General features: G+C 48.7%; 1 protein-coding gene and 2 long non-coding RNA genes across 31 annotated transcripts in view; 1 reads left to right on the top strand and 2 right to left on the bottom strand.

Annotated features, from left to right (window-relative positions):
* LOC118376534 (nucleolar pre-ribosomal-associated protein 1-like) overlaps positions 1-18,650 on the bottom strand; it is a 79,821-nt gene extending 61,171 nt beyond the window's left edge. Inside the window, 12 exon segments of the mRNA XM_052508021.1 lie at positions 3,203-3,376; positions 4,534-4,671; positions 6,653-6,848; positions 9,228-9,358; positions 9,920-10,045; positions 13,129-13,214; positions 16,260-16,356; positions 16,894-16,958; positions 16,961-17,022; positions 17,198-17,349; positions 18,050-18,189; positions 18,398-18,650. Of these exon segments, the coding sequence (XP_052363981.1) occupies positions 3,203-3,376; positions 4,534-4,671; positions 6,653-6,848; positions 9,228-9,358; positions 9,920-10,045; positions 13,129-13,214; positions 16,260-16,356; positions 16,894-16,958; positions 16,961-17,022; positions 17,198-17,349; positions 18,050-18,189; positions 18,398-18,533 (1,503 nt within the window). The 5' untranslated portion in view covers positions 18,534-18,650.
* On the top strand, positions 799-3,085 carry LOC127923868 (uncharacterized). Of its 18 annotated transcripts, none has more exons than XR_008115931.1 (3): positions 799-919; positions 2,202-2,236; positions 2,979-3,085. It is a non-coding gene; the product is annotated as an uncharacterized LOC127923868 (long non-coding RNA). The 18 variants fall into 18 exon arrangements; XR_008115936.1 differs by lacking the exon at positions 2,979-3,085 and adding an exon at positions 2,549-2,590 and having other exon boundaries at positions 2,202-2,271; XR_008115929.1 differs by lacking the exon at positions 2,979-3,085 and adding an exon at positions 2,411-2,528 and having other exon boundaries at positions 2,202-2,271.
* LOC127923867 (uncharacterized) lies at positions 839-2,966 on the bottom strand. Of its 12 annotated transcripts, XR_008115917.1 has the most exons (4): positions 2,773-2,966; positions 2,251-2,320; positions 1,529-1,664; positions 1,294-1,355 (listed from the first exon to the last, which is right to left on the bottom strand). It is a non-coding gene; the product is annotated as an uncharacterized LOC127923867 (long non-coding RNA). The 12 variants fall into 12 exon arrangements; XR_008115919.1 differs by lacking the exons at positions 1,294-1,355; positions 2,251-2,320 and adding an exon at positions 839-900 and having other exon boundaries at positions 1,529-1,629; XR_008115921.1 differs by lacking the exons at positions 1,294-1,355; positions 2,251-2,320 and adding an exon at positions 843-865 and having other exon boundaries at positions 1,529-1,629.
* Positions 18,651-22,552: the final 3,902 nt, after the last annotated feature.

The raw sequence follows: 22,552 nt of genomic DNA on the forward strand, positions 1-22,552 counted from the left end.
CATCGGATCTACATGGGCAACACTGCATTTAGTTTAGTAGCTAGGAGGTCGACTGTGTTGTCTAACCCAGTAGGTCCACAGTACTACAGTAGGTCCACAGTCCTACAGTAGGTCCACAATACTACAGTAGGCATACAGTACTACAGTAGGTCCACAGTACTACAGTAGGCATTCAGTACTACAGTAGGTCCACAGTACTACAGTAGGTCCATAGTACTACAGTAGGTCCACAGTCCTACAGTAGGAATACAGTAGGTCCACAGTCCTACAGTAGGTCCACAGTACTACAGTAGGCATACAGTACTACAGTAGGCATACAGTACTACAGTAGGTCCACAGTACTACAGTAGGTCCACAGTACTACAGTAGGTCCACAGTAGGTCCACAGTACTACAGTAGGTCCACAGTACTACAGTAGGCATACAGTACTACAGTAGGTCCACAGTACTACAGTAGGTCCACAGTACTACAGTAGGTCCACAGTAGGTCCACAGTACTACAGTAGGTCCACAGTACTACAGTAGGCATACAGTACTACAGTAGGTCCACAGTCCTACAGTAGGCATACAGTACTACAGTAGGTCCACAGTAGGTCCACAGTACTACAGTAGGCATACCGTACTACAGTAGGCATACAGTACTACAGTAGGTCCACAGTGCTACAGTAGGTCCACAGTACTACAGTTACCTCTCTGTACTGCTGTGTGAGGTCCTGTGTGTTACCTCCCTGTACTGCTGTGTGAGGTCCTGTGTATTACCTCCCTGTACTGCTGTGTGAGGTACTGTGTGTTACCTCCCTGTACTGCTGTGTGAGGTACTGTGTGTTACCTCTCTGTACTGCTGTGTGAGGTCCTGTGTGTTACCTCTCTGTACTGCTGTGTGAGGTCCTGTGTGTTACCTCTCTGTACTGCTGTGTGAGGTCCTGTGTGTTACCTCTCTGTACTGCTGTGTGAGGTCCTGTGTGTTACCTCTCTGTACTGCTGTGTGAGGTCCTGTGTGTTACCTCCCTGTACTGCTGTGTGAGGTCCTGTGTGTTACCTCTCTGTACTGCTGTGTGAGGTCCTGTGTGTTACCTCCCTGTACTGCTGTGTGAGGTACTGTGTGTTACCTCCCTGTACTGCTGTGTGAGGTACTGTGTGTTACCTCTCTGTACTGCTGTGTGAGGTCCTGTGTGTTACCTCCCTGTACTGCTGTGTGAGGTCCTGTGTGTTACCTCTCTGTACTGCTGTGTGAGGTACTGTGTGTTACCTCTCTGTACTGCTGTGTGAGGTACTGTGTGTTACCTCTCTGTACTGCTGTGTGAGGTCCTGTGTGTTACCTCTCTGTACTGCTGTGTGAGGTCCTGTGTGTTACCTCTCTGTACTGCTGTGTGAGGTCCTGTGTGTTACCTCTCTGTACTGCTGTGTGAGGTCCTGTGTGTTACCTCTCTGTACTGCTGTGTGAGGTCCTGTGTGTTACCTCTCTGTACTGCTGTGTGAGGTCCTGTGTGTTACCTCTCTGTACTGCTGTGTGAGGTCCTGTGTGTTACCTCTGTACTGCTGTGTGAGGTCCTGTGTGTTACCTCTCTGTACTGCTGTGTGAGGTACTGTGTGTTACCTCTCTGTACTGCTGTGTGAGGTCCTGTGTTACCTCTCTGTACTGCTGTGTGAGGTCCTGTGTGTTACCTCCCTGTACTGCTGTGTGAGGTCCTGTGTATTACCTCCCTGTACTGCTGTGTGAGGTCCTGTGTGTTACCTCTCTGTATTGCTGTGTGAGGTCCTGTGTTACCTCTCTGTACTGCTGTGTGAGGTCCTGTGTGTTACCTCTCTGTATTGCTGTGTGAGGTCCTGTGTTACCTCTCTGTACTGCTGTGTGAGGTCCTGTGTGTTACCTCTCTGTACTGCTGTGTGAGGTCCTGTGTTACCTCTCTGTACTGCTGTGTGAGGTCCTGTGTGTTACCTCCCTGTACTGCTGTGTGAGGTCCTGTGTGTTACCTCCCTGTACTGCTGTGTGAGGTCCTGTGTGTTACCTCTCTGTACTGCTGTGTGAGGTACTGTGTGTTACCTCCCTGTACTGCTGTGTGAGGTCCTGTGTGTTACCTCCCTGTACTGCTGTGTGAGGTCCTGTGTGTTACCTCCTGTACTGCTGTGTGAGGTCCTGTGTGTTACCTCCTGTACTGCTGTGTGAGGTACTGTGTGTTACTCTCTGTACTGCTGTGTGAGGTACTGTGTGTTACCTCTCTGTACTGCTGTGTGAGGTACTGTGTGTTACCTCTCTGTACTGCTGTGTGAGGTCCTGTGTGTTACCTCTCTGTACTGCTGTGTGAGGTACTGTGTGTTACCTCTCTGTACTGCTGTGTGAGGTACTGTGTGTTACCTCCTGTACTGCTGTGTGAGGTACTGTGTGTTACCTCCCTGTACTGCTGTGTGAGGTCCTGTGTGTTACCTCCCTGTACTGCTGTGTGAGGTCCTGTGTGTTACCTCTCTGTATTGCTGTGTGAGGTACTGTGTTACCTCCCTGTACTGCTGTGTGAGGTCCTGTGTGTTACCTCTCTGTATTGCTGTGTGAGGTCCTGTGTGTTACCTCCCTGTACTGCTGTGTGAGGTCCTGTGTGTTACCTCTCTGTACTGATGTGTGAGGTCCTGTGTGTTACCTCTCTGTACTGCTGTGTGAGGTCCTGTGTGTTACCTCTCTGTACTGCTGTGTGAGGTCCTGTGTGTTACCTCTCTGTACTGCTGTGTGAGGTACTGTGTGTTACCTCCCTGTACTGCTGTGTGAGGTCCTGTGTGTTACCTCTCTGTACTGCTGTGTGAGGTCCTGTGTTACCTCTCTGTACTGCTGTGTGAGGTCCTGTGTGTTACCTCCCTGTACTGCTGTGTGAGGTCCTGTGTGTTACCTCTCTGTACTGCTGTGTGAGGTCCTGTGTGTTACCTCTCTGTACTGCTGTGTGAGGTACTGTGTGTTACCTTGCCGAGTGCCTCTCTGTACTGCTGTGTGAGGTACTGTGTGTTACCTCTCTGTACTGCTGTGTGAGGTCCTGTGTGTTACCTCCCTGTACTGCTGTGTGAGGTCCTGTGTGTTACCTCTCTGTACTGCTGTGTGAGGTACTGTGTGTTACCTCTCTGTACTGCTGTGTGAGGTACTGTGTGTTACCTCCCTGTGCTGCTGTGTGAGGTACTGTGTGTTACCTCTCTGTACTGCTGTGTGAGGTACTGTGTGTTACCTTGCCGAGTGCCTCCCTGTACTGCTGTGTGAAGTCCTGCATGGTGGCTGGTGTGTAGAGATCAGAGGCGAGCCACACAGAGCGGTCCAGACACAACTCTATGTTCCCCTGAGCTCTCTTCAGAAGGAACGACATGAGGGACAGGGTCGTGTGCTGCACCACCGCGTTGGCAAACTGGGACAGGCACACGAGAGGAAAGATGGGTAAACTGGGACAGGCACACGAGAGGAAAGATGGGTAAACTGGGACAGGCACACGAGGGGAAAGATGGGTAAACGGGACAGGCACACGATAGGAAAGATGGGTAAACTGGGACAGGCACACGAGAGGAAAGATGGGTAAACGGGACAGGCACACGAGAGGAAAGATGGGTAAACGGGACAGGCACACGAGAGGAAAGATGGGTAAACGGGACAGGCACACGAGAGGAAAGATGGGTAAACGGGACAGGCACACGATAGGAAAGATGGGTAAACGGGACAGGCACACGATAGGAAAGATGGGTAAACGGGACAGGCACACGAGAGGAAAGATGGGTAAACGGGACAGGCACACGAGAGGAAAGATGGGTAAACGGGACAGGCACACGAGAGGAAAGATGGGTAAACGGGACAGGCACACAAGAGGAAAGATGGGTAAAGGGGACAGGCACACGAGAGGAAAGATGGGTAAACGGGACAGGCACACGATAGGAAAGATGGGTAAACGGGACAGGCACACGAGAGGAAAGATGGGTAAACGGGACAGGCACACGATAGGAAAGATGGGTAAACGGGACAGGCACACGAGAGGAAAGATGGGTAAACGGGACAGGCACACGAGAGGAAAGATGGGTAAACGGGACAGGCACACGAGAGGAAAGATGGGTAAACGGGACAGGCACACGAGAGGAAAGATGGGTAAACGGGACAGGCACACGAGAGGAAAGATGGGTAAACGGGACAGGCACACAAGAGGAAAGATGGGTAAAGGGGACAGGCACACGATAGGAAAGATGGGTAAACGGGACAGGCACACAAGAGGAAAGATGGGTAAACGGGACAGGCACACGAGAGGAAAGATGGGTAAAGGGGACAGGCACACGAGAGGAAAGATGGGTAAACGGGACAGGCACACAAGAGGAAAGATGGGTAAAGGGGACAGGCACACGATAGGAAAGATGGGTAAACGGGACAGGCACACAAGAGGAAAGATGGGTAAACGGGACAGGCACACGAGGGGAAAGATGGGTAAACAACCCAGCACTGGGAAACGTTGGGCAACATTTTTCATCATCAAAAGTGACAAGTCTGTTAAATAGCCATTATTCTAGAACAACGTTGTCAACTCACGTTGATGCCCTGCGTGAAGAAGGCCTTGTTACAGACGGGAGGAAGTGATGTCACCAGCACCATGGACAGGAGGCGGGGCAGAGGGACAACCTCTCTGGTCTGGAAGGCCTTGGACACCTCTGGCTGAGACTCGTAGATCTGAGAAGACAGGAGTGGTCGACAGCGGTCAAAATGACAGTGCCTGTGATTGACAGACAAGGGACAGACAATTTGGGGCGGCAGGGTAGCCTAGTGGTTAGAGTGTAGAGGCGGCAGGGTAGTCTAGTGGTTAGAGTGTAGAGGAGGCAGGTAGCCTAGTGTTTAGAGTGTAGAGGCGGCAGGTAGCCTAGTGGTTAGAGTGTAGAGGAGGCAGGTAGCCTAGTGGTTAGAGTGTAGAGGAGGCAGGTAGCCTAGTGGTTAGAGTGTAGAGGAGGTAGGTAACCTAGTGGTTAGAGTGTAGAGGAGGCAGGTAGCCTAGTGGTTAGAGTGTAGAGGTGGCAGGGTAGCCTTGTGGTTAGAGTGTAGAGGAGGCACGTAGCCTAGTGGTTAGAGTGTAGAGGCTGCAGGGTAGTCTAGTGGTTAGAGTGTAGAGGAGGCAGGTAGCCTAGTGTTTAGAGTGTAGAGGCGGCAGGTAGCCTAGTGGTTAGAGTGTAGAGGAGGTAGGTAACCTAGTGGTTAGAGTGTAGAGGAGGCAGGTAGCCTAGTGGTTAGAGTGTAGAGGTGGTAGGTAGCCTAGTGGTTAGAGTGTAGAGGTGGTAGGTAGCCTAGTGGTTAGAGTGTAGAGGCGGCACGTAGCCTAGTGGTTAGAGTGTAGAGGAGGCAGGTAGCCTAGTGGTTAGAGTGTAGAGGAGGTAGGTAACCTAGTGGTTAGAGTGTAGAGGCGGCAGCGTAGCCTAGTGGTTAGAGTGTAGAGGCGACAGGGTAGCCTAGTGGTTAGAGTGTAGAGGCGGCAGGGTAGCCTAGTGGTTAGAGTGTAGAGGAGGTAGGTAACCTAGTGGTTAGAGTGTAGAGGCGGCAGCGTAGCCTAGTGGTTAGAGTGTAGAGGCGGCAGGGTAGCCTAGTGGTTAGAGTGTAGAGGCGGCAGCGTAGCCTAGTGGTTAGAGTGTAGAGGCGACAGGGTAGCCTAGTGGTTAGAGTGTAGAGGCGGCAGGGTAGCCTAGTGGTTAGAGTGTAGAGGCGGCAGGGTAGCCTGTGGTTAGAGTGTAGAGGCGGCAGGGTAGCCTTGTGGTTAGAGTGTAGAGGCGGCAGGGTAGCCTTGTGGTTAGAGTGTAGAGGCGGCAGGGTAGCCTTGTGGTTAGAGTGTAGAGGCGGCAGGTAGCCTAGTGGTTAGAGTGTAGAAGCGGCAGGTAGCCTAGTGGTTAGAGTGTAGAGGCGGCAGCGTAGCCTAGTGGTTAGAGTGTAGAGGCGGCAGCGTAGCCTAGTGGTTAGAGCGTTGGACTAGTAACCGGAAGGTTGCAAGTTCAAACCCCCGAGCTGACAAGGTGCAAATCTGTCGTTCTGCCCCCTGAACAAGGCAGTTAACCCCACTGTTCCTAGACCAGTTAACCCACTGTTCCTAGACCAGTTAACCCACTGTTCCTAGACCAGTTAACCCACTGTTCCTAGACCAGTGTTCCTAGACCAGTTAATCCACTGTTCCTAGACCAGTTAACCCACTGTTCCTAGACCAGTTAACCCACTGTTCCTAGACCAGTTAACCCACTGTTCCTAGACCAGTTAACCTGCTGTTCCTAGACCAGTTAACCCACTGTTCCTAGACCAGTTAACCCACTGTTCCTAGACCAGTTAACCCACTGTTCCTAGACCAGTTAACCCACTAGGCCGTCATTGAAAATAAGAACTTGTTCTTAACTGACTTGTCTAGTAAAATAAAGGTTAAATAAAGGTTAAATAAATATAAAAATAAAAATTGTGACGTTGTTGTAAGATTCACATTTTGTTTTGTTGATTTCTGTTCGCCTCGCCCCTGCGCACGGTGACGTCTGATAGAATACAGCTTTATACAATCCTCGTTGTTGTTGTTGTTGTTGTTGTTGGTGTCAACGTTACAGACAGAACTGTCCCAGAAGTTTGAAACGTAAACAAAATAACTTTTAGAAAAAAAACAATAATACAAGGAAACAAAGAGTTTATTAAAAACCTTCTTGAGCAGAGTGATGTTGTCCGTCCAGGCAGATTTGAGGCGAGGGATGAAGGATAACTGTGTCTCCTTGAAGAACCTGGGCAAGATGTCAGGACTGACCCTCAGTATATTGACCATCAGATCAGACACCAGGTCGTCCTCTGTAGCCTGCTTCAGCCCCACCACAAACTGCAGTAGCACAATGTTACCAGCCCTGGACAGAAGACAGACACACAACAATGTCAGGTCTATGTCTACTGTAGAGACACACAACGTCAGGTCTATGTCTACTGTAGAGACACAACAACGTCAGGTCTATGTCTACTGTAGAGACACAACAACGTCAGGTCTATGTCTACTGTACAGACACAACAACGTCAGGTCTATGTCTACTGTAGAGACACACAACGTCAGGTCTATGTCTACTGTAGAGACACAACAACGTCAGGTCTATGTCTACTGTAGAGACACAACAACGTCAGGTCTATGTCTACTGTAGAGACACAACAACGTCAGGTCTATGTCTACTGTAGAGACACAACAACAACGTCAGGTCTGTGTCTACTGTAGAGACACAACAATGTCAGGTCTATGTCTACTGTACAGACACACAACAACGTCAGGTCTGTGTCTACTGTACAGACACAACAACAACGTCAGGTCTGTGTCTACTGTAGAGACACACAACAACGTCAGGTCTATGTCTACTGTAGAGACACAACAACGTCAGGTCTATGTCTACTGTAGAGACACACAACAACGTCAGGTCTATGTCTACTGTAGAGACACACACCAACAACGTCAGGTCTATGTCTACTGTAGAGACACAACAACGTCAGGTCTATGTCTACTGTAGAGACACACAACAACGTCAGGTCTATGTCTACTGTAGAGACACAACAACGTCAGGTCTATGTCTACTGTACAGACACAACAACAACTTCAGGAGGGTGATGGAGAGAGAGGAGAGAACAGAGGGAAGGAGAGAGGGGAGAGAACAGAGGGAAGGAGAGATGGGAGAGAACAGAGGTAAGGAGAGATGGGAGAGAACAGAGAGAAGGAGAGATGGGAGAGAACAGAGAGAAGGAGAGATGGGAGAGAACAGAGAGAAGGAGAGATGGGAGAGAACAGAGAGAAGGAGAGATGGGAGAGAACAGAGGTAAGGAGAGATGGGAGAGAACAGAGGTAAGGAGAGATGGGAGAGAACAGAGGTAAGGAGAGATGGGAGAGAACAGAGAGAAGGAGAGATGGGAGAGAACAGAGAGAAGGAGAGATGGGAGAGAACAGAGAGAAGGAGAGATGGGAGAGAACAGAGAGAAGGAGAGATGGGAGAGAACAGAGGTGAGGAGAGATGGGAGAGAACAGAGGTAAGGAGAGATGGGAGAGAACAGAGGTAAGGAGAGATGGGAGAGAACAGAGTGAAGGAGAGATGGGAGAGAACAGAGAGAAGGAGAGATGGGAGAGAACAGAGGTAAGGAGAGATGGGAGAGAACAGAGTGAAGGAGAGATGGGAGAGAACAGAGAGAAGGAGAGATGGGAGAGAACAGAGAGAAGGAGAGATGGGAGAGAACAGAGGTAAGGAGAGATGGGAGAGAACAGAGGTAAGGAGAGATGGGAGAGAACAGAGAGAAGGAGAGATGGGAGAGAACAGAGGTAAGGAGAGATGGGAGAGAACAGAGGTAAGGAGAGATGGGAGAGAACAGAGAGAAGGAGAGATGGGAGAGAACAGAGGTAAGGAGAGATGGGAGAGAACAGAGGTAAGGAGAGATGGGAGAGAACAGAGAGAAGGAGAGATAGAGGAGGGAGAACAGAGAGGAGCGAGTACAGAGAGAACCGAGAGAAGGAGAGATGGGAGAGAGATAGATTAGAGAGAACGGAGAGGAGAGAGAACAGAGAGGAGAGAGAAGGGGAGATGGGAAAGAGATAGAGGAGAGAGAACAGAGAAGGAGAGATGGGAGAGAGATAGAGAGGAGAGAACAGAGAGGAGAGCGAGGGGAGATAAAGAGGAGAGAGAACAGAGTGATAGAGGAGAGAACAGAGTGATAGAGAGAGAACAGAGAGAGAAGAGAGAGAACAGAGTGATAGAGAGAGAACAGCGAGAGGAGAGAGAACAGAGTGATAGAGAGAGAACAGAGTGATAGAGGAGAGAACAGAGTGATAGAGAGAGAACAGAGAGAGAAGAGAGATAGAGAGAGAACAGCGAGAGGAGAGAGAACAGAGTGATAGAGAGAGAACAGAGTGATAGAGAGAGAACAGAGTGATAGAGGAGAGAGAGGAGAGAGAACAGAGACAGAGGAGAGATGGGAGAGAGAACAGAGCGAGGGGAGATAAAGAGGAGAGAGAACAGAGTGATAGAGGAGAGAGAGGAGAGAGAACAGAGACAGAGGAGAGATGGGAGAGAGAACAGAGCGAGGGGAGATAAAGAGGAGAGAGAACAGAGTGATAGAGGAGAGAGAGGAGAGAGAACAGAGACAGAGGAGAGAGAACAGAGCGAGGGGAGATAAAGAGGAGAGAGAACAGAGTGATAGAGGAGAGATGGGAGAGAGAACAGAGTGATAGAGGAGAGATGGGATGCATCAGATTCATGCCTGACCTGCCGGCCGTTCCAAAGCTGGGGTCGTAGAAACTGATGCCATGTTTCCGGGAGCAGCACAGATTCAGGAGGAAGTTGTGAACCAGTTTCCTCACAACCATCTTCCCTGCTTCCTCTGCGTTCTCTGCCATCTGAAGAAATTGACATTCAAAACAAGACTCGGTGATGATTGTGAGTGAGAATCATTTAGGGGGCGCTAATATTTGTTCTCTTACACACTTACATACCGAAAGGTCACTGGTTTGAATCCCGGAGCCGACAAGATGAAAAATCTGTTGCTGTGCCCTTGAGCAAGGCACTTAACCCTAATCGCCCCAGGGGCGCTGGACAACCGTGACCCTGGCCGTGACCCCACTCCCTGGGGTCACATTTGTGTTTCATGCATATCCCAATGCCCCCCGATAGACCCCCAGGGAGTGGGGTCACGGCCAGGGTCACCGTTGTCCAGCGTCCCTGGGGCGAATAGGGTTAAGTGCCTTGCTCAAGGGCACAGCAACAGATTTTTCATCATGTCGGCTCCGGGATTCAAACCAGTGACCTTTCGGTTACTGGCCCAAAGCTCGAACCAAGAGAGAGAGAGAGAGAGAGAGAGAGATAAAGAGAGAAAGATAAAGAGAGAGAGAAAGAGAGAGAGAGCGAGAGAGATAAAGAGAGAGAGAGATAAAGAGAGAACTAGTGTACAGATCCATTACCTTGCTGTCGTCTGTGCTTGCATCCACAATGCCATTCCACCTGTAGAGAGATGCAATCTGGGCCAGGAGAGATGGAGTGAAGAAACGCACCTTCTGGGTCTTACTGATGGCTTGTCTCTGGACCACCTGCAGCAGAGGAAACACATCGCTGTCACGTGTCCTCCCTCTCCGGCGCTCCAGGTCACCAGGCTGCTCATTATGACGCACACCAGCGCCCCCCATCAGCCTCACCTGGAACTGCATAACCTGCCTGATTACCTTCTCTAAATCTGTCTCTCGCTCTGGTTCTTACTACCCAATGACCTTCTCTAAATCCGTCTCTCCCTTTGGTTCTTACTACCCAATGACCTTCTCTAAATCTGTCTCTCCCTTTGGTTATTACTACCCAATGACCTTCTCTAAATCTGTCTCTCCCTTTGGTTATTACTACCCAATGACCTTCTCTAAATCTGTCTCTCCCTTTGGTTCTTACTACCCAATGACCTTCTCTAAATCTGTCTCTCCCTTTGGTTATTACTACCCAATGACCTTCTCTAAATCTGTCACTCTCCCTTTAGTTCTTCCTGCCTGATTACCTTCCCTAAATCTGTCACTCTCCCTTTAGTTCTTCCTGCCTGATTACCTTCTCTAAATCTGTCACTCTCCCTTTAGTTCTTCCTGCCTGATTACCTTCTCTAAATCTGTCACTCTCCCTTTAGTTCTTCCTGCCTGATTACCTTCTCTAAATCTGTCTCTCCCTTTAGTTCTTCCTGCCTGATTACCTTCTCTAAATCTGTCTCTCCCTTTGGTTCTTCCTGCCTGATTACCTTCTCTAAATCTGTCACTCTCCCTTTAGTTCTTCCTGCCTGATTACCTTCTCTAAATCTGTCTCTCCCTTTAGTTCTTCCTGCCTGATTACCTTCTCTAAATCTGTCTCTCCCTTTAGTTCTTCCTGCCTGATTACCTTCCCTAAATCTGTCTCTCCCTTTAGTTCTTCCTGCCTGATTACCTTCCCTAAATCTGTCTCTCCCTTTGGTTCTTCCTGCCTGATTACCTTCTCTAAATCTGTCTCTCCCTTTAGTTCTTCCTGCCTGATTACCTTCCCTAAATCTGTCTCTCCCTTTAGTTCTTCCTGCCTGATTACCTTCCCTAAATCTGTCTCTCCCTTTGGTTCTTCCTGCCTGATTACCTTCCCTAAATCTGTCTCTCCCTTTGGTTCTTCCTGCCTGATTACCTTCTCTAAATCTGTCTCTCCCTTTAGTTCTTCCTGCCTGATTACCTTCCCTAAATCTGTCTCTCCCTTTAGTTCTTCCTGCCTGATTACCTTCCCTAAATCTGTCTCTCCCTTTGGTTCTTCCTGCCTGATTACCTTCCCTAAATCTGTCTCTCCCTTTAGTTCTTCCTGCCTGATTACCTTCCCTACATCTGTCACTCTCCCTTTGGTTCTTCCTGCCTGATTACCTTCCCTAAATCTGTCTCTCCCTTTAGTTCTTCCTACCTGATTACCTTCTCTAAATCTGTCTCTCCCATTGGTTCTTACTACACAATGACCTTCTCTAAATCTGTCTCTCGCTCTGGTTCTTCCTGCCTGATTATCTTCTCTAAATCTGTCTCTCGCTCTGGTTCTTCCTACCCAATGACCTTCTCTAAATCGGTCTCTCTCCCATTGGTTCTTCCTACCCAATGACCTTCTCTAAATCGGTCTCTCTCCCATTGGTTCTTCCTACCCAATGACCTTCTCTAAATCTGCCTCTCCGGTTGGTTCTTCCTACCCAACGACCTTCTCTAAATCTGTCTCTCCGGTTGGTTCTTCCTACCCAACGACCTTCTCTAAATCTGCCTCTCCGGTTGGTTCTTCCTACCCAACGACCTTCTCTAAATCTGTCTCTCCGGTTGGTTCTTCCTACCCAACGACCTTCTCTAAATCTGTCTCTCCGGTTGGTTCTTCCTACCCAACGACCTTCTCTAAATCTGTCTCTCCGGTTGGTTCTTCCTACCCAACGACCTTCTCTAAATCTGTCTCTCCGGTTGGTTCTTCCTACCCAACGACCTTCTCTAAATCTGTCTCTCCGGTTGGTTCTTCCTACCCAACGACCTTCTCTAAATCTGTCTCTCCGGTTGGTTCTTCCTACCCAACGACCTTCTCTAAATCTGTCTCTCCGGTTGGTTCTTACTACCCAATGACCTTCTCTAAATCTGTCTCTCCGGTTGGTTCTTCCTACCCAACGACCTTCTCTAAATCTGTCTCTCCGGTTGGTTCTTCCTACCCAACGACCTTCTCTAAATCTGTCTCTCCGGTTGGTTCTTCCTACCCAACGACCTTCTCTAAATCTGTCTCTCCGGTTGGTTCTTCCTACCCAACGACCTTCTCTAAATCTGTCTCTCCGGTTGGTTCTTCCTACCCAATGACCTTCTCTAAATCTGTCTCTCCGGTTGGTTCTTCCTACCCAACGACCTTCTCTAAATCTGTCTCTCCGGTTGGTTCTTACTACCCAATGACCTTCTCTAAATCTGTCTCTCCGGTTGGTTCTTACTACCCAACGACCTTCTCTAAATCTGCCTCTCCGGTTGGTTCTTCCTACCCAACGACCTTCTCTAAATCTGTCTCTCCCTTTGGTTCTTCCTACCCAACGACCTTCTCTAAATCTGTCTCTCCCATTGGTTCTTCCTACCCAATGACCTTCTCTAAATCTGTCTCTCCGGTTGGTTCTTACTACCCAACGACCTTCTCTAAATCTGTCTCTCTCCCATTGGTTCTTCCTACCCAATGACCTTCTCTAAATCTGTCTCTCCGGTTGGTTCTTCCTACCCAACGACCTTCTCTAAATCTGTCTCTCCGGTTGGTTCTTCCCACCCAACGACCTTCTCTAAATCTGTCTCTCCGGTTGGTTCTTCCCACCCAATGACCTTCTCTAAATCTGTCTCTCCGGTTGGTTCTTCCCCAGGCGTTATTGTTTCTGTTCCAGTGTTTATGTCTGTACTCTACTCTGTGTTTCTTGTCTTGTTCTATGTTCATCTATTTATTAAATAAACTCCCGGGACTTGCTTCCCGACTCCCTAAACGTTATAACCCCTTAAAGTCTGCAGGTACACCACGTTATAATGCACTATAAATACTGGTCATAAGTATGTACAGCCACCTGATAAAATGTCTCCTAATCGTCCTGACAAAACAGCCCATTTTCATTCGTTACCTGAAAGGTCACCGAGACAACGAGATTAGGCCCCACCTTAGTCTGCAGAGTAGACAGAATCAGGTTGACAGTGGAGATACGATCCTCCTTCAGTCCGCTGCTTAGAATGTCTGGCAGGAAATCTGACAACCAATCAAATGTTTCAACATCAAACAAGGGAGGCAGGCCTATATTCCTACAGTAGAGATAGGACCCTCCTTCAGACCAGGGGAAGACAGGCCTATATTCCTACAGTAGAGATAGGACCCTCCTTCAGACCAGGGGAAGACAGGCCTATATTCCTACAGTAGAGATAGGACCCTCCTCCAGACCAGGGGAAGACAGGCCTATATTCCTACAGTAGAGATAGGACCCAAGACAGGCCTATATTCCTACAGTAGAGATAGGACCCAAGACAGGCCTATATTCCTACAGTAGAGTTAGGACCCTCCTTCAGACCAGGGGAAGACAGGCCTATATTCCTACAGTAGAGATAGGACCCAAGACAGGCCTATATTCCTACAGTAGAGATAGGACCCAAGACAGGCCTATATTCCTACAGTAGAGATAGGACCCTAGACAGGCCTATATTCCTACAGTAGAGATAGGACCCTCCTTCAGACCAGGGGAAGACAGGCCTATATTCCTACAGTAGAGATAGGACCCTCCTTCAGACCAGGGGAAGACAGGCCTATATTCCTACAGTAGAGATAGGACCCAAGACAGGCCTATATTCCTACAGTAGAGATAGGACCCAAGACAGGCCTATATTCCTACAGTAGAGATAGGACCCAAGACAGGCCTATATTCCTACAGTAGAGATAGGACCCAAGACAGGCCTATATTCCTACAGTAGAGATAGGACCCAAGACAGGCCTATATTCCTACAGTAGAGATAGGACCCTCCAGACCAGGGGAAGACAGGCCTATATTCCTACAGTAGAGATAGGACCCTCCTTCAGACCAGGGGAAGACAGGCCTATATTCCTACAGTAGAGATAGGACCCTCCTTCAGACCAGGGGAAGACAGGCCTATATTCCTACAGTAGAGATAGGACCCTCCTTCAGACCAGGGGAAGACAGGCCTATATTCCTACAGTAGAGATAGGACCCTCCTTCAGACCAGGGGAAGACAGGCCTATATTCCTACAGTAGAGATAGGACCCAAGACAGGCCTATATTCCTACAGTAGAGATAGGACCCAAGACAGGCCTATATTCCTACAGTAGAGATAGGACCCTAGACAGGCCTATATTCCTACAGTAGAGATAGGACCCTCCTTCAGACCAGGGGAAGACAGGCCTATATTCCTACAGTAGAGATAGGACCCTCCTTCAGACCAGGGGAAGACAGGCCTATATTCCTACAGTAGAGATAGGACCCAAGACAGGCCTATATTCCTACAGTAGAGATAGGACCCAAGACAGGCCTATATTCCTACAGTAGAGATAGGACCCAAGACAGGCCTATATTCCTACAGTAGAGATAGGACCCAAGACAGGCCTATATTCCTACAGTAGAGATAGGACCCAAGACAGGCCTATATTCCTACAGTAGAGATAGGACCCTCCAGACCAGGGAAGACAGGCCTATATTCCTACAGTAGAGATAGGACCCTCCTTCAGACCAGGGGAAGACAGGCCTATATTCCTACAGTAGAGATAGGACCCTCCTTCAGACCAGGGGAAGACAGGCCTATATTCCTACAGTAGAGACAGGACCCTCCTTCAGACCAGGGGAAGACAGGCCTATATTCCTACAGTAGAGATAGGACCCTCCTTCAGACCAGGGGAAGACAGGCCTATATTCCTACAGTAGAGATAGGACCCTCCTTCAGACCAGGGGAAGACAGGCCTATATTCCTACAGTAGAGATAGGACCCTCCTTCAGACCAGGGGAAGACAGGCCTATATTCCTACAGTAGAGATAGGACCCTCCTTCAGACCAGGGGAAGACAGGCCTATATTCCTACAGTAGAGATAGGACCCTCCTCCAGACCAGGGGAAGACAGGCCTATATTCCTACAGTAGAGATAGGACCCTCCTCCAGACCAGGGGAAGACAGGCCTATATTCCTACAGTAGAGATAGGACCCTCCTTCAGACCAGGGGAAGACAGGCCTATATTCCTACAGTAGAGATAGGACCCTCCAGACCAGGGGAAGACAGGCCTATATTCTACAGTAGAGATAGGACCCTCCTTCAGACCAGGGGAAGACAGGCCTATATTCCTACAGTAGATATAGGACCCTATATTCCTACAGTAGAGATAGGACCCTATATTCCTACAGTAGAGATAGGACCCTATATTCCTACAGTAGAGATAGGACCCTATATTCCTACAGTAGATATAGGACCCTATATTCCTACAGTAGAGATAGGACCCTATATTCCTACAGTAGTGATAGGACCCTATATTCCTACAGTAGATATAGGACCCTATATTCCTACAGTAGAGATAGGACCCTATATTCCTACAGTAGATATAGGACCCAAGACAGGCCTATATTCCTACAGTAGAGATAGGACCCTATATTCCTACAGTAGAGATAGGACCCAAGACAGGCCTATATTCCTACAGTAGAGATAGGACCCAAGACAGGCCTATATTCCTACAGTAGAGATAGGACCCAAGACAGGCCTATATTCCTACAGTAGAGATAGGACCCAAGACAGGCCTATATTCCTACAGTAGAGATAGGACACAAGACAGGCCTATATTCCTACAGTAGATATAGGACCCTATATTCCTACAGTAGAGATAGGACCCTATATTCCTACAGTAGAGATAAGACCCTATATTCCTACAGTAGAGATAGGACCCTATATTCCTACAGTAGATATAGGACCCAAGACAGGCCTATATTCCTACAGTAGATATAGGACCCAAGACAGGCCTATATTCCTACAGTAGAGATAGGACCCTATATTCCTACAGTAGAGATAGGACCCTATATTCCTACAGTAGAGATAGGACCCTATATTCCTACAGTAGAGATAGGACCCTATATTCCTACAGTAGAGATAGGACCCTATATTCCTACAGTAGATATAGGACCCTATATTCCTACAGTAGATATAGGACCCTATATTCCTACAGTAGATATAGGACCCTATATTCTCAAGCTTATTTTATTTGTATTAGTCTTGTTGTATTTTCTGTCATTTTGAGATGTAGTATCATCCTGACCTTTCATCTCCAGCAGTTGTCCAATAGTAACGTTGTCACCAGAGACCAGGAAGGAGAGGGCAAACTGGGTGTAAGCCATGCGGACATCAGGTCTACCCTAGAGAGAGAGAGAGATGAATGAGATCACAGAATACCAGTCATTAGAGATGCATCCTTATAACCTCAATCCAAGCCCTGGTTGGGACATAGTTTTTTGGACATAGTTTTTCCTGATCAGCTCAAACGTTCAGGAGGATAACATATTGACACTAAAGAGAACTATAAACCAACCGTGGGTTTTCAACGACACTAAAGACAACTATTTTTTTATTTTACCTTTATTTAACTAGGCAAGTCAGTTAATTAAGAACAAATTCTTATTTTCAATGACGGCCTAGGAACAGTGGGTTAACTGCCTGTTCAGGGGCAGAACGACAGATTTGTACCTTGTCAGCTCGGGGGGTTTGAACTTGCAACCTTTCGGTTACTAGTCCAACGCTCTAACCACTAGACTACCCTGCCGCCCCAAACCCTCATACAGAGGGAGTGTCCCAAACGGCACCCTATTCCCTATGGGACCCTGGTCAAAAGTAGTGCACTATATAGGGAATAGGGTGCCATTTAGATGGACACAGACACTGACCAGGTCTCTTACCATCTTATCCTTCCTCTTGGCCAAAGCAGACAGGCCTTTAGTGAAGTGGAAGTGGCTGAAGACTTCCTGGCTGTGTCTGCTCCCTGGGATACCATGGCTGACAGGAAACTCAGGCAGTGACGGACAAACCTGGCCCAGAAGAGACGACATCACTATGTTAGAATGAGAGACGCGCACACACACACACACACACACACACACACGCACACGCACACACACGCACTCACACGCACACACACACACTCACACAACAACAAAAATATTTATTTAGTTCAAACAAAAGCTGCTTCCTGTTCCAACGTACCTGTGGTTTTCTGAGTGTAGGGATGTCTGTATGAGTTTCATATAGCTGGAGACGGCCTTCTTTACTATAGTGAATCCCACCATGCTGAAATGAGAGAGATCACTGGCCGTACGCAGCAGAATCATCTCCAAACTCTGGAAAATCAACATCATCTGGACAGAGACAAGGACAATGTTTAACAGATTACTGCATGGTGTGTACGTATATAGGCTGATTATATAGACTATATATACATAGACTGATTATATAGACTGATTATATAGAATGATTATATAGACTATATATATATATATATATATATATATATATATATATATATATATATATATATATATAGACTGATTATATACACTATATATATACATACATACACTATATATATACTATATATATACACTATATATATATACTATATATATACACTATATATACTAGACTATATATATATATATATACACACACAATAGTCTATATATATATATATATAGATATATATATATATATAGAATGATTATATAGACTATATATATATATATAGACTGATTATATACACTATATATATACATACATATACTATATATATACACTATATATATATACTATATATATACACTATATATATAGACTAGACTATATATATATATATATACACACACAATAGATATATATATATATATACACTATATATATACTATATATATACACTATATATATAGACTAGACTATATATATATATATACACACACAATAGATATATATATATATATAAGACTGATTTCCAGTTAACAGGAGACTGACAGAAGCTAATGCTGTAATGCTAATGCTGTAATGCTAATGCTGTACTCTACATACTTCACTCTCCATCTGCTTGTCTCCCTCCAGCAGTTTGAAGATCTCAGAACACTCCATGGAGATCTTGATGTATCCCTCAACAACGTCATACAGGTCAGGACATGGCAGCTTCTTCGCCGTCGTGATGAATGTATCCAAGCCTGCAGTGCAGAGAGAACATCTGTTGTTCAGTATTGACATAGTCAATGACAATTACAACTAGCACCTTTGATAATTGACATACACTCTGCAACAAACACACAAACATTAAAACAAAGAGTGAAATCCTATCACTGCAAAGTTGAGAACAATACGTTATAGCGCCTTTGTAGTAAGCTAACGGTAGCTAATAGCAACACGGCCACTCACCCTTCATTGCCTTGGTCGGCTCCTTCAACATGGCTTTAAAAACAGTTCCATTGAACTCTGCTGTCTCAGATACTTTTCCTTTCTTCGCGTGCGTTTTGGACTCATCCACATCTTCACTCGACCGTTTCTTCCCCATCTTGTTTGAGAGGTAAACCGAAAATGCGATCAAATAGTTTTAGCCACCGGTCTTGCTGGCTACACATGTGAGAACCTAAACAGAAAGGTGTTCTTCTGTCAATGTGTCCGGGGGAGTTCCATTTCCATGTCACTTTGGTTCCGGGCTGCGCAATCAGTAAGAATTCTCCCTTCACGCTCACGCACAATATTCCTCAAATATAAACCATTCATTCAAATAAGGAAATTAGACTGACAGTCTTGTTTCTTTTATTTCCTCTTCAAGGAGGGATCATTTTTAGAATAACAGAATAATGGTTCAGGAATTGAGCCTGTCATTCCTACCTCATTCAGCTCATTGTAAAGAACATACAGAAAACATGATAGCACTTTATCATTATTAATAAAGTATTGTATCTATCTGTAATGGATATCAAGTTCTGGTACATTAAACAGATAATTGACATTAATGTCCATGGCTGATGGCCACTGTGTAGATTGCCAGGGAGCTCAGGATCCCATCACAGGGCTGTTGGAACTGAAAGGGGAGAAAGAGGAGGACGCCAGGGAGCTGAGGATCCCATCACAGGGCTGTTGGAACTGAAAGGTGAGGAGGAGGACACCAGGGAGCTGAGGCTCCCATCACAGGGCTGTTGGAACTGAAAGGCGAGGAGGAGGAGGACGCCAGGGAGCTGAGGATCCCATCACAGGGCTGTTGGAACTGAAAGGCGAGGAGGAGGAAGCCAGGGAGCTGAGGATCCCATCACAGGGCTGTTGGAACTGAAAGGCGAGAAAGAGGAGGACGCCAGGGAGGTGAGGATCCCATCACAGGGCTGTTGGAACTGAAAGGCGAGGAGGAGGAAGCCAGGGAGCTGAGGCTTCCATCACAGGGCTGTTGGAACTGAAAGGTGAGGAGGAGGAAGCCAGGGAGCTGAGGCTCCCATCACAGGGCTGTTGGAACTGAAAGGCGAGGAGGAGGAAGCCAGGGAGCTGAGGATCCCATTACAGGGCTGTTGGAACTGAAAGGCGAGGAGGAGGAGGAAGCCAGGGAGCTGAGGATCCCATCACAGGGCTGTTGGAACTGAAAGGTGAGGAGGAGGAAGCCAGGGAGCTGAGGCTCCCATCACAGGGCTGTTGGAACTGAAAGGTGAGGAGGAGGAAGCCAGGGAGCTGAGGCTCCCATCACAGGGCTGTTGGAACTGAAAGGTGAGGAGGAGGAAGCCAGGGAGCTGAGGATCCCATCACAGGGCTGTTGGAACTGAAAGGTGAGGAGGAGGAAGCTAGGGAGCTGAGGCTCCCATCACAGGGCTGTTGGAACTGAAAGGCGAGAAAGAGGAGGACGCCAGGGAGCTGAGGATCCCATCACAGGGCTGTTGGAACTGAAAGGCGAGGAGGAGGAGGAAGCCAGGGAGCTGAGGATCCCATCACAGGGCTGTTGGAACTGAAAGGCGAGGAGGAGGAAGCCAGGGAGCTGAGGATCCCATCACAGGGCTGTTGGAACTGAAAGGTGAGGAGGAGGAAGCCAGGGAGCTGAGGATCCCATCACAGGGCTGTTGGAACTGAAAGGTGAGGAGGAGGAAGCCAGGGAGCTGAGGATCGCATCACAGGGCTGTTGATCCATGTCCCATATGAACTTCAGAGTCACGTCCTTCATCCGCTCCTCATAGACCTGGTCAAACCTCCCAGTCTGGGCCACTGTGAACACGTTCTTCAGGTCCCCAAATTTGACCCATCACAGCACAACCGGTCATGGTCATGACCAGGGCCCGTCATGAGTCAGAATAAGAGCATTATAAATGGTTTATATGCAGTTCATTTATAATCTGTCGTCCCCCAATCTCTGGCCCATAGTCATGAAGCATCTCATAGTAATCTTATTCATTATGATCCAAAAGTCACAACTGATCCTAGATAAGCACTGCTATAGAGACGCTGTGTGAATACAGGGTCAAGCCCATAGTCATGAAGCATCTCATAGTAGATGTGCTGATCTAGGATCAGCCCCTTTTTTGAGCATGTCCTCTGGTATGAACTCATAGTTGGCCTTGAGGTCGTGTTACATGTTTTACAACGTGTATTTTTTCCAATATCCTGTTGAAGTCTGCTTCATTCAGGTCCCCCTCCAGGAAGTGGCTGATCTTCAGATCCCGAGAACAAAAAAATAAACATGTTCATTAAAGATGAAACCCCTGCCTGAGGTTGCACTATTGGTTAGAGCCTGAAAGTCAGCATTTCACTGTGTGGTGAAGGTCACTACCCTGAGGTTGGGGGAGTGGTGAAGCCCACTGCCCTGAGGTTGGGGGAGTGGTGAAGGCCACTACCCTGAGGTTGGGGGAGTGGTGAAGTCCACTACCCTGAGGTTGGGGGAGTGGTGAAGGCCACTACCCTGAGGTTGGGGAGTGGTGAAGGCCACTACCCTGAGGTTGGGGGAGTGGTGAAGGTCACTACCCTGAGGTTGGGGGAGTGGTGAAGGTCACTACCCCTGAGGTTGGGGGAGTGGTGAAGGTCACTACCCTGAGGTTGGGGGAGTGGTGAAGGTCACTACCCTGAGGTTGGGGGAGTGGTGAAGGTCACTACCCTGAGGTTGGGGAGTGGTGAAGGCCACTACCCTGAGGTTGGGGGAGTGGTGAAGTCCACTACCCTGAGGTTGGGGGAGTGGTGAAGGTCACTACCCTGAGGTTGGGGGAGTGGTGAAGCCCACTGCCCTGAGGTTGGGGGAGTGGTGAAGGCCACTACCTGAGGTTGGGGAGTGGTGAAGGTCACTACCCTGAGGTTGGGGGAGTGGTGAAGGTCACTACCCTGAGGTTGGGGGAGTGGTGAAGGTCACTACCTGAGGTTGGGGGAGTGGTGAAGCCCACTGCCCTGAGGTTGGGGGAGTGGTGAAGGCCACTACCCTGAGGTTGGGGGAGTGGTGAAGCCCACTGCCCTGAGGTTGGGGGAGTGGTGAAGTCCACTACCCTGAGGTTGGGGGAGTGGTGAAGGTCACTACCCTGAGGTTGGGGGAGTGGGTGAGCCCACTGCCCTGAGGTTGGGGGAGTGGTGAAGGCCACTACCCTGAGGTTGGGGGAGTGGTGAAGGTCACTACCCTGAGGTTGGGGGAGTGGTGAAGGCCACTGCCCTGAGGTTGGGGGAGTGGTGAAGGTCACTACCCTGAGGTTGGGGGAGTGGTGAAGGTCACTACCCTGAGGTTGGGGGAGTGGTGAAGGCCACTACCCTGAGGTTGGGGGAGTGGTGAAGGTCACTACTCCTGAGGCTGGGGGAGTGGTGAAGCCCACTGCCCTGAGGTTGGGGAGTGGTGAAGGTCACTACCCTGAGGTTGGGGGAGTGGTGAAGGTCACTACCCTGAGGTTGGGGAGTGGTGAAGCCCACTGCCCTGAGGTTGGGGGAGTGGTGAAGCCCACTGCCCTGAGGTTGGGGGAGTGGTGAAGTCCACTACCCTGAGGTTGGGGGAGTGGTGAAGCCCACTGCCCTGAGGTTGGGGAGTGGTGAAGGCCACTACCCTGAGGTTGGGGGAGTGGTGAAGGTCACTACCCTGAGGTTGGGGGAGTGGTGAAGGCCACTGCCCTGAGGTTGGGGGAGTGGTGAAGGCCACTACCCTGAGGTTGGGGAGTGGTGAAGCCCACTGCCCTGAGGTTGGGGGAGTGGTGAAGGCCACTACCCTGAGGTTGGGGAGGGTGAAGGTCACTGCGGTTGGGGGTTGGGGAGTGGTGAAGGTCACTGCCCTGAGGTTGGGGGGAGTGGTGAAGGCCACTACCCTGAGGTTGGGGGAGTGGTGAAGGCCACTACCCTGAGGTTGGGGGAGGGTGAAGGCCACTACCCTGAGGTTGGGGGAGTGGTGAAGGTCACTACCTGAGGTTGGGGGGAGTGGTGAAGGTCACTACCCTGAGGTTGGGGGAGTGGTGAAGCCCACTGCCCTGAGGTTGGGGGAGTGGTGAAGGCCACTACCCTGAGGTTGGGGGAGTGGTGAAGGCCACTACCCTGAGGTTGGGGGAGTGGTGAAGCCCACTGCCCTGAGGTTGGGGGAGTGGTGAAGGTCACTAC

Source organism: Oncorhynchus keta, unplaced genomic scaffold, assembly GCF_023373465.1.
Source record: "Oncorhynchus keta strain PuntledgeMale-10-30-2019 unplaced genomic scaffold, Oket_V2 Un_contig_3321_pilon_pilon, whole genome shotgun sequence".
Classification (NCBI taxonomy): Eukaryota; Metazoa; Chordata; class Actinopteri; order Salmoniformes; family Salmonidae; genus Oncorhynchus; species Oncorhynchus keta.